At 39.9% G+C, this 12,078-nt stretch overlaps 1 protein-coding gene across 1 annotated transcript; it reads right to left on the bottom strand.

Annotated features, from left to right (window-relative positions):
• Nucleotides 1-4,486: 4,486 nt before the first annotated feature.
• On the bottom strand, nt 4,487-10,486 carry LOC132370017 (B-lymphocyte antigen CD20-like). Its single transcript, XM_059929738.1, has 6 exons — nt 10,340-10,486; nt 9,771-9,890; nt 8,523-8,579; nt 6,782-7,018; nt 5,578-5,679; nt 4,487-4,705 (listed from the first exon to the last, which is right to left on the bottom strand). Exons 1-6 carry the CDS (start codon nt 10,484-10,486, stop codon nt 4,487-4,489), a joined length of 882 nt encoding a protein of 293 aa, XP_059785721.1.
• Nucleotides 10,487-12,078: the final 1,592 nt, after the last annotated feature.

Below are 12,078 nucleotides of genomic sequence, written 5' to 3'. Positions count from 1 at the left end.
TGGGTGCGTGTCATTATGCATTTATACATTTGTCAAAACCCAAAGAATGTACAACACCAAGAGTAAACCCTAATGTAATCTATGGACTTTGGGTGATTATGATGTGTCAGTTTAGGTTCATCAATTGTAACAAATGTTCCACTCTGGCAGGGGATGTTGATAATGGTGTGTGTGTGTGGGCACAGGGGGTTAATGGAAAATCTGTGTACCTTCTGTTCGATTTTGCTATGAAACTAAAACTGCTCTGAAAAATAAAGCCCACTGAAAAATAAATAAATAAAAGAGAAAATAGAGATGGGTACAACCCCTGCCCTAATGAAGTATAGTTGCTAGCATGTATTACATTTGAAGAGAAGAAAAAAAAATCATAAGTACTTTTAAGACATTTTTTAAAAAGTTGATTCTAGAATGAGCCTTACCTTATAGTAACTCTATGTTTAGCTTTTTGAGGAACTGCCAAACAGTTTTTCAAAGCAGCTACACCATTTTACATTACCACTAGCAATGTATGAGGGTTCTAATTTTTCCAAATCCTCACCAAGCTTGTTACTTTCGTTTTGATTATAAGCATCCCCATGGGTGTGAAGTCATATCTCATTGTGGTTTTGATTTGCATTTCCCTAGTGACCAGTGATGAGCGTCTTTTCATATGCTTATTGACCATTTGTATATTTTCTTTGGACAAATATATATTCAAATCCTTTGCCCAAGTTTAAATGTGTTATTTGTCTTTTTATTGCTGAGCTGTAAGCTTTCTTTATACTTTCTGGATACTAGACCCTTATCAGATATATAATTTGCAGATATTTTCTCCCCTTTTGTAGGTTGTTTTCACTTTCTTTACAGTGCCCTTTGAAGCACAAAAGTTTTTAATTTTGATGATGTTCACTTTTTAATTTGTTTATGCTTTTGTTGTCATACCTAAGAAACCATTGCCTAACCCCAGGTTATGAAGTTTATACCTATGTTTTCTTCTAAGAGTTTTGTAGTTTTAGCTCTTATATTTAGGCCTCTGATCCATTTTGAGTTAACTTTTGTATGTGATATGAGGTAAGTGTCCAATTTCATTCTTTTTTGCATGTGGCTACCCAGTTTTCCCACCACAGTTTTTTGAAAGATTATTCTTTTCCCATTGAATTTTCTTGGATCCCTACTGCTTATCTTTTAACACATATGGTTTTTATCACCTCTAGTTAGGCAGTAAGATTTTTGAGGGCAGAGGTGTTTTCTTATATTTAGGTATACCCTCTGTACTTAACAGGATGCCATACCCATAGTAGGTGCCTGATGGATATATTACTAATGTCTGTCTTTCCAACCAGATAGTAAGCTCTAAAATGAGAGGACTTTGCTTATTTTTGCTTACCGGTAGGCTGGGATCAGTAAGTACTTTTGGATGATTGAATTAATGATTTCCCAATGATGAGTTTGTGTCTTACTTTAGGATTTTTGTTCTCCCTTGCAGCAGGATGCATACTAGGTAAGAGTAATTTTCTTACAATAAGTCACCAAGGGAAGAGGTGAGCAAGGGGCAAACGTGACTCCATGGGAAAATCCTAGCTTAGCTTTGATTTTGCCACCATATGATTCTTCCATATTCATTTTATATTGCTTGGTCCTCTTTAGCTCAGAACATATAACCAGGTTTTGAATGAAAGGAAACCCCTTTAAAGTTTACAGACTTAGGAAAATTTCCGATTTGTGTTTTAGGTTATGTACCAAGAATTTAAAACAAATCAAATCCAAGCTACCATTTCTGTGTATTGGATTTTGCTCTTCTCAAAGTGTAATAAAAATGAATTCCCTGGTTTTTAACAAGTGCCAGTACTTCCTATTGGTGGACTTCGACAAGGCCTAATGTGTGAAACCACATTTTGAATAATGAGAACAGGAAATATGTTTCTTTCTTGCTCATGGTTTCTGCAGCTATAAAAGTGATTTGCAAAAAAAAAGAAAAGAAAAAAAGGAAATACGCTAAGTATCCAATTATAGAGGAAGGGTGAATTATTCTATATTGATTCAGTGAAGTGCTAAGTTGCAACTAAAAATAATACTTAAGAAAATTATATACCAGTAAAGAAACATATTTATGATATAAATTTAAGTCTAAAAAGATTACATTGTGCAGTGATTGCAACTGGATAAAATTATGTACTGTTGTGAACTAAGGTGATCAACCATCCTGGTTTGCCTCGGACTATATGGTTTTTAGCACTAAAAGTCCTGTATCCCAGGAAATCTCCCAGTCCTGAGCAGAGTGGGGTGGTCTGTCACCCTACTATGAACAAATTGCCAAAGAGATAATTGGGAAGAAGGTCATAGCAAGGATTTTCATTCTTTTTCAAGAGTAGACATCAGCGGGGTCTCATTATAAGGAGTTAATGTGAGGTCAGAAAAAACTAATTATTTGAGATCATAAAAATGAATAAAATAAACTAAAATTCTTAAGGAAACCATGGGTTTGGAGAAGGATCCTCATATATATTTCAGAAGTGGAGAAAATGAGATAGAAATAAGATCGTCTCTTTTGAAGGTTTTTCTCACTGAATTTTGCCTTGAGTCTGCCATTGCCACAACCTCTTCCCTTTCCCCTAGTCCAAGGCAGGCACTGGTCCTAGTCTACCACCATATATTCCAGTCACATTCTGGACCGCAGACAGCAAGGAGTGTGTTATTAATGACCTGTTCCAGGAAAATTTTCCACGGGAATATGCGTGTGTGTTAGAATATATTGACGTGAATAGTCGATGTCTTGACATCTTACAGTTCAAACCCAGATTGGAATTATGTGAATATGAGCTTAAGGCTGCTGGAGCCTCCCATGGTCAAAATGATACAAGAGTAAAGAAGATTAGGGAAACACCATGTTGGAATCATCTGCTGCAGACGAGAACACACATATAGTTTTATTCATTTAAAGCCATTTTCGAGGACATAAACAGAAATGCCCCACCTCCTTTATTTTTTTTCCTAATCACAGGAAATATCTTCCATTGGTGGTCAAAGTGGAAATAGCACTGAGAGTGGAAATTACATTGTCTATGTACCTGCCAGAGTCTGGCAGCACTCAGCATGTAGCAAATGCTCAAATGTAGTTGATAGATTATAGTGACGTCTTCCTAGTTTAACATTCTTTCTATGTAGGATAGTAACGTCTCTGAATATGAAAAAGAATCGCGAAATAGGGTAAATATTCCCTGAGGTTTGGCATCGTAAGTAATTATGTTATTTTCAAGCATGATCTTCTTTCTCAGAATGTCTATAGCACTTAGTGTCTGCATTCTATAATCTGACAGCTAATTGTATATTAATGATTTTTCAAACGTTGTGAATGTCTAAGTCTTTTTGTTCCCAAGGGGTAAAACCTGATTTCTGACTCTTTTGTGTCTTTCTCAACTCCTGTTTCATGCTGGTTAGAGAGCAGGTGCTGATAAAACCTGTTGACTTGGCTCTAGTAGTTTATGCAGACATTGGATAGGCAATTTGGTTATTTCAAGCATTATAGCATTTGAATAAGAAGATCTAGGTATGAAACAGGCTCTCAAAATTACTTGCTGTGACCATTGACAAATTACCTTTACTTATTTATTTGCTTATTTTCTCTTTGAACATTTGTAAAATAGGGATAGGGATTTTTTTTCCCTTGATCATGGAAGCTCAATTGCAATTATTTGATAAAATACTTTGTGAACTGGAAAATATTCTACAAATACAAATATTGATTATCCTTTGTAATTTGGGTACTCCTCGTGGCACTTTTTCTATCATTCTTTCTTGCTTTGCCTAAAGGCTAAAAGTAGGTAGGCAGTGCAGCCAAGAGCCTAGAAGAGGAGTTAGGGGAAGTTAAGACAGACGGAGATGTGTACGCGGTGCTGCTTGTACAAAGACAGGGCTGAGGACTGGCCACTTAGAGCTGCCCCAGTGGGGTGTGGAGGCCACAGTGTCAGCCCCATAGAAAGATAGATGGAATGGGTTCTTTATTGTACCTCATTATTATTTTTTGCTTTCCTGAAAACAGTGGTGCAAAAGAGACTCCAAGAAAAATGTAGATGTGGAAGAAATTAAAGATAGCTTAGGGACGGCATGGAGCAGTCACTTACATTTTTCATCTGGTGCGGATTCTCCCTATTGCAGAGGGAAAAAATGAAAAAACAAATGAACTTCTACTGCTGTGACTACTACTACACCTTATCCAAGGAACAGGCCAGTGAGAAACCGCATTCTGCAGCCCTTATTCAGCCTATTTTTTTAACGTAAGAAAGCTGTCCTAAACAAGAAACATGATGATACAGTCTACTACAATGGCCTATGTTCATCCTCTGAATGAAGACGGGGCGAAGGGAGCTGTGGTCACTCCATGCAAAGACCAGAGAGACATGGAGGCTGCATGCAGAGTGCCTTCAGAAATGGGGGTAAATAAGTCTCTTGGAAGCTGTGAACGTTAATGTCTAAAAAAAAAGAAAACAGAAAACAGAAAAAAAATAGTTTAAGGGACACTATCATTTTCTATTGGTGAGGCTTCCTGATCTTGGGGAGGTTCTGGAAAGTTTATTTCTGTTTCTTCTTCTTCTTCTTCTTGGACTGGAATAATTTCAATGTCCTCTTCGTTCTTTGGCTGGGAAGATATTTCAATCTGCTCAACCACTTCTTCTTTTATTTCAATTGTCTGTTCCTTTTTTTCTTCTGCTGACAGGAGAACTACATTCTGGAATACAAAATTGAACCAACTTTTCTTGACCTTTATCACTGGCACATTTCTCAACAATCTGTATGAATATCAAATGCCTCCTGGTTTTTATGCTATTTATGTTATTTTCTATATGCTTCCCAATACCAGGATTGATTTCCCAGGTGCTCAAATCCTTATCAGATCACTTATCAAGGCTCGTCCTCAAGGCCAGCAGATACTTGCCACTTTGCCTGGAATGATCACACAGTGTTTGGGAGATAACACTGCAATAATAGGGGAATTTAGATTTTAGTTTTGATTGGCCTTTACTGGAGATAACCTTGGGAAAGTTAACTTTCTCTCTCCAATCCTGTCTTCCTCATCTGCAAAATGAAGGAATTGATGATGATTTCTAAATTCTCTTCCAAAGCTAACATCCTATGGTTCTGAAGCAGTTGATAATAGATCTGTCACTGGGATATTCATATCTCCCAATTGTGGAGCCTCTTTGAACCTACTGTTTTGGAAGAGGGATTAGAAGGAAAGAGGGGAGGAGAAGGGAATACTGAGAAATGAGGTGGAAGAAATAGTGGCTTTAATCAGCCTTCAGCCATCCTGTTTTTATGCATTAAGTATGGAATTCTGAAGTCAAGAGGGATGACTTGAAGTCCAGCAAGGTTACTAAGAGGATGCACATAGCATAGGACTGTATCCTCTGTCTAACCTTTAAACTTATTTCAGATTTCAAGACATTTTTCTCCATTACTGGTATTTTCTGCTTTCCAGAAATATGCTAGGATCACTTTTCATGATGTTCCCAGGCTTATCAGATTACACTCTCCATAAATGACTCTTTGTAGATGTGATTTTCCTACAGGGAGTTTGTGAACAGCATGGCTTCTACTTACAGCTTTGGGTCTGGAGCATATTTTTTTCCATTCATTCTCAACAGTGCCAGCTGTCACAAGTTTTTGGAGGAAGGCAAAGAGGAGCATCACTGCAAAAATGCCCTGAAGAACAGAAAAATGAGGGTGAAAATGTAATAATGAAAATATAAGAATATGGTTGGTGCTCAGTAAATGACTGTTGACTAAAAGTAAATGATTAAAAGATCAATTCTTTAGGGAAATAATGACTGACTGTGAGAACTGCTAGTATCTGCATAACCCTAGCCCTTAGCACAACTCCTGGCACATAACAGATAGTGCATGTTGCTGACAGAAAGTAAAGCAGTAGGGCTTCCCTGGTGGCGCAGTGGTTGAGAATCTGCCTGCCAATGCAGGGGACTCGGGTTCGAGCCCTGGTCTGGGAAGATCCCACATGCCGCGGAGCAACTGGGCCCGTGAGCCACAACTACTGAGCCTGTGCGTCTGGAGCTTGTGGTCCACAACAAGAGAGGCTGCGATAGTGAGAGGCCCGCGCACCGCGATGAAGAGTGGCCCCTGCTTGCCACAACTGGAGAAAGCCCTTGCACAGAAACGAAGACCCAACACAGCCAAAAATAAATAAATAAATAAATAAAAATAAAGGAATTCCTTTAAAAAAAAAAAAAGAAAGTAAAGCAGTAATAATTAGTTGAATCAATTCTGTGTAGGCAAGAACAATTATTGAGTCCCAAATTGAACTGTATCCAGCTTTAGGTGGTATGGTATCGCACTAAGGAAATCTCTCCACACCTGGGAGATGCATTTTTTTCCCCTTCAAACTCTACACTAAAAACTCCTTGAGGCAAATGATGTTTATTACAACTTAGGTTCTTCAATGTTCATCTTAATCAATAATAATGATAATAATAAATATTCTGTTAATAATATAATAATAATAAATATTAAAGCAAACACTTAAAAAGCACTTTCTATGTACCAGACACTGTTCTAAGTGCTTTCCATGTATTAACTCATCCCTCAAAACAGCCCTATAAATACTATAAACAGTAAATACTATTACCTTCCCCATTTTACAGTTGAAAAAAATGAGACAGTGTGATCAGAATTCTTTCTCAACGCCATATAGGCAATAAGTAGCAGACACAGACAGTCTGGATCTAGAGTTGATGCTCATAAGAAAAATGCCATACTTCCTCCCTGAAAATACATCCAGTTTCACACTTACCAAGAACAAAAACCGTATGCTGTCACAATATTGCATAGATAGAGAGTTTTTCTCAGTGGGGTTAGCTGGTTCACAGTTGTATATGTTAATATGTGGTGTGGGAGCCTTAGTAAGGTTCAGACTCTCCATTTTAAAAAAATGGGAAATTGTCAGATTAAATATGTCCATGATCAAAAAAATTATTCCAGAAATAGCAGCAAAGAGGCTCAATGAGTTCATTATTATTCTCCCTCTGACCTGAAATAGAGACATAAAGATTTATTAATTGAGTTTAATTACCAATTGAAGAATATAAGCTAGGAAGGAATTCCAGATTCCATTCCCCTGACTCAGAAACGTACTACACCTAAATCATACTAAGTTCTATTTCTCTCAGTTGTTTTTAGTCTCTTGGTCACTATAAAATGAAAACCTTCACGTCTGAACCTTGTCCCTTTCTCAGATTTCCCCTTCTCATTTATGCCACCACCATCCAATCAGTTCATCAAGAAAACATCCTAGGAGTGATCCTTGTACTTCCTTTCACTGCCACTGCCACCAGAATACTAGTAGGCATTCAATACACAATTGTTGAGTAAATGAAATGAATAGTATTCAGATTATATCACAGTGAAGCAGGATGGTATTGTGGGTATAGGTAGGGAAAGAGCAGATAGACCCCTCTAGGTCTGTACCATCAAGTGGAAACAAGCAAATAGTAACACCTATTCCCTCCCTGTTGACACAGGTTGCGGTCAGCCCCAGGCAATCATCTTTCAAAATACAATTAAGGCTGATGTCTCCGGGTAGCACAGGTAAGAGGATGTCAGTGTGAATGTGCTACCTTGCCGGGATGATAAAAGTTCGAAACAGGAAGATATGTGCAAAAAGTACCATAATGGTGTGGGGTTATTGATGATTATCTTAAGACACACATATTTCATCCCTGGTTGTATGACCTACAGATGGCAAGTCAGTAGGACTGACTGTATTTGGAGAATAATACAACTTGATCTTCATAAACAGTTTTTCTTTTCCCCCAAACTGAGTTTGTCAGACCACCTCTAAAGAGGAGCCATCTCAATCTCCTCAATCTCCCATTGACTTCGGAAGTGACTCAAATTAGTAATAGCTTAGTAAGTGGAGAAAAGTTGAAGAAGGAAGCTTGCTGGTAAGCTCTTGACCTGTACAGAATCAGGGGTTCTTCCTGGGTGTAAATGTGTCCTGAGGGGTTATATGAAGAGGACCACTCTAGCTCTTTATAGCCTCTGAAGCACCCTCATATATATTACTCCATTTTATCCTCAGGAGAGTTTCATACGGTAGCAAGGACTATTATCTCCATTTTATAGGTTAAAATTCAGAGGTACATAGGGGTAAACTGACTTGCTCAGGGTTATAGCTGAAGGTTAACTAGGACTTGAGTCAGTCATAGCATTGATTAGACAGTGTTCCTAAATGCTGGTCTGAGATAAATGACAAGATTTTCAAAGAGATCTCAATCTCACACAGCATCTCACATTCCTAAGACCATAAGCATGCTCTTCAACGATCTGCCTTTAAATCTGTTTCCATGAATATCTCATTTCCATGTTTTTTATGAATAAAATCACAACAGCATCATAGAGGATCTTTTGCTTTTTAGGATTGAGTGATAACTCAGTGCTACTGTAACTCCAAAGGTCTTCAAGGGTCCTTGTTTTCAACTGAGAAAATAGCTACTTCTCTGATGTGTGGGAAAGAAGGACATACGATTACTTGCCAAACTCTTCATGGAGTTGTTCTCTACTGCTGCCAGGAGTGATCCAGAAATGATATACTGTAAAAAGAGAGGTGGTGGGTGGGGAAAGGCGGGGGCGAGATGGGAGAAGCAGCAGAGAGAGAGAGAGGGGCAGAGAAGGAGATCACTTTTTAATATTGAGAACTGGTTGTAAAAAAGCTATCCACACTTGCAACCACTTTCGCTAAACTATTCAGTCCTTTTTAATGGATTTATTCATTTTTCAGCATATTTCTCCTTTATTCAGGCTCAATCACATTCAGTCCGTGCCTTTTATTCAATCAAATGGGGAGCTGTGACTAGGAATATAGTAAGACCAGAGGCAGAATTCACATTTCCATGTCAATTAGTACTCACACTGTGAATTTAAAAGTTTTATTTTCAGTTTTCCTTTTTTTAATTTGGGGAATTGCTCTTTGGAGTTCACAGTGTTTTAAATGGCGTTGCTGGCAATGATGAGTGAATTGATGCAGAAGAAGTACTTGGCCTGAATGTCGTAGGCACTTCATTAAAACGTGGGCTGCTACAGGAAGTGGTCATTCTTTCTCATCTTCCTTTTCTACTATTCAAGCTGTAAGATGGAGGAAACTCTTGCACTAATCCATCTCTCCTTGTTCTGAAAATTTCAATCCTGGACCTGTCTTCATAGTCGCATCTATGAAGGTGTAATGGTGATGAAAACATCTCTATCCCATACCACATCCAGACAGGGTTACAAGCTTGGAAAACATGCACATGAAACAGCCATAAGGAGTACTGCTCTGCTGATAAGTGAGAGGAGATTTGTTTGGGATGGGACTAATTTCATCACGTGAGATAGTAACTAAAGAGAATTGTAGGGAAGAAGGACCAGGTGGGAGGAAGTGGGATACTCCTGCACCCTCTTGCTTTCTGAAACACCATGCTCTACAGTCCTAATGTCTAGTACCCAGCCCACTTCGTGCCGGACATTGACTTTGGAGAGGTCCTGCTTTGAGAATCTTTCCTCCCTGTGTAGATCCATGTCGGGCAGCTTTCTCTGAATTCCCATGAAGCATGACCACTGACTCCCAACCATGGGATTCATGCTCGGTGTAGTCAACCTCTCTTTCCACTAAATCACATCAACCAGATAACCTATTCCCTACTCCTATGCCTTCCTCAACACAGAAATAATCTGGTATATTCCTGTGGAGCTTTTTAACCTTTTTGTCTGTATCACTCCCCAAATGGTTGTTAATTTTTACTCACCATAATGCCTCCCCATAGAGGGTACCACAAAGTTACACAGATGGGTGCATAGACCTCCGCGTGGATCAACAGGAGGCCGCCCAGGGCAATGTGGAAGAGCCCATTCATAATCTGGACAGCCTGGGGAGAGAATAGGGGCACTGATGGATGAACTGAAGTCATCGTCAAGTCAGAAAGCGAAGGTGAGGCCGGAAGCCCTGGTTCCTGACCTGGATGGGGCTGTGTAAGATGTCCAAAGCAAGCGGTGAAGGTGCCAAGACCTTTGTCTCGTTCCGATTCATTTTCCCCACCACCTGGGGCATTTCCAAGGCAGGTATATGTGGTGTGCTGGTGATGAACTGGGATGGGAGACCCCTAACTATGCAAGCCTCAAGATCAAGTGGGGGCATAAGATCACCATGATAATCTCTCTGTACGTCCCTGATTTGGCCCACTGTGCCAGACATAAAGATCACCTCAGGTGGGATCAAATACCTTCCAGTCGGATTGAATTTTGTACCTGGCCTACAGCATCTGCTTCTGTAGGCCAGAGAGTCCCCAGGATGTGGAATGGAAGGCAACTGACTTACCCCCAAAGCCTTAGACTCCCTCATGAAGAAGCTCTGTGTGGCGCCCACCACTGAAGGCGCCCTCCTGGGAATTAGTTTCTGAACAGGTTGCGTGGCAATAGGGCCTGCTGGGAAAGCCCCACTCGTGGAATTCCCGGGCGGCGTCATTTCACCCTCAAAAGTCCTAAAAATAAATAATAAAATGAGGAGAGAGAGAACAGGATTCTTGGCAGTCTTTTATCTCGTGTTGTGCACCTGAATACTTTCCTCTGTATTCTCTCTGTGGGTGTCACTGATGGCAGGCACGGCCTCTTCCTAGTGACTTTGGATCTAAAGCAAGGCCTCCTGCCATGTTCTAAGACAGGATCCGGAGGGGGCATCTCATGCAAGGGTTTATGGGCCCAGGGACTCCCTGCCAGTATTCTTGACAGCCACATTTGGGACGTGTTTTCTCTTTGTAGAGAACATCATACTCATATTCTGTATGTTCTGTGTGTCTGTCATTTCTGGCTGCTTTTCTTGTGCTTTAATATTGGAAAACGTGTTTTGTGTGGGCTCGTCCTTGTCCCTTTGCTTACCTGCTTTTGTCGATTGGGATGGGCCAGAGTCACCATGATGGAGGATGGTGAAGACTGTTGGAGTCGAGAGGGGCCGATTCAGTCTTCCCCCCTCCCACTAACTCTGCCACCTTGAGTAAATCACTTCAAGGAGGCTCTTGAAGGTTCTGTGTAAGACTGTGGCTGGCCTCTGAATCAGACTGCCTACGTTTAGATCATGATTCTTCTATTTGCTGTGAAACTCTGGGTAAGTTCTTTAAACTCTCTGGGCCTCAACTTCTTCGACTGTAAAATGGGGATAGTAATCATTCTTATCTCATAGGGTTGCTGTGAGACTTAAATGGGCTGATGGTGTGTGCATGGCTGGTTCCTTTCCTTTCAGAGATAGCTCAAATGTCAGCCTCTCAAAGAAGCCTTTCCTGAACCCTCAATCCACGATGTATCTCTCTCACAACATCCCATTTTATTTGGTAGCACTTATCACTGTGAGGAATTACTGTATTTGCTTGCTTGTTTACTGTCAGTCTCTCCCCACTAGAATAGAAATTCCTTGTGTTCTCTCTTGTTTAGTATTTAAAATTATGCCTGGATTTAGTAGTTTCTTCATGAATATTATTGAAGAAGTAAATGTATGCAAAGCACCCATGTCTGAATCATTATTAGCTGCTTTTGTTCTTGTTCTTGTTCTTAATATTTTTACCTTTAGGAGCAGTAGTTTCTATTTTTCCCATCTGAAAAATGAGAACAATACCCCTTTCAGAGACATGTTGTGAGAAATAAATAAGTTAACATAAGTGAAAGTGCCTAGTACACAGGCAGAAAGGAGTAAATGCTATTTGTCCTTCGAATTCATGATCAATTTCTGAATAGAAATGTCCCTTTCCAGCTCTAACATTTTAAGACTGTTCTACCTTCTTCATCATGTGATTCCCTTCAGTATTCATTTCTTTATGTCAGTTACTTACATGAGTTCTGTTGGGTCTTTCCTGGGCCCTGGAAATCTCTCTTTAGGGACACAGTTTTGGTCTTGTCTTTACTGACTGTAAGTCATGTAAGGGGCCTTGGAGGCCAAGGCTGTCTGTCCAGCTTGCTTATCTCCCTGAAGTCGCGCAGGGCTGGGCACCTGCAGGTATGCTGGAAGACAGGGGCGCGGGAGTCTCCCAGGCCTCACATCTGTACCCACTTCCTAGTAACAGAGACGTT

The sequence above is a fragment of the Balaenoptera ricei genome, chromosome 8, assembly GCF_028023285.1.
Source record: "Balaenoptera ricei isolate mBalRic1 chromosome 8, mBalRic1.hap2, whole genome shotgun sequence".
Classification (NCBI taxonomy): domain Eukaryota; kingdom Metazoa; phylum Chordata; class Mammalia; order Artiodactyla; family Balaenopteridae; genus Balaenoptera; species Balaenoptera ricei.
This window is presented reverse-complemented; position numbering and strand designations above follow the sequence as displayed.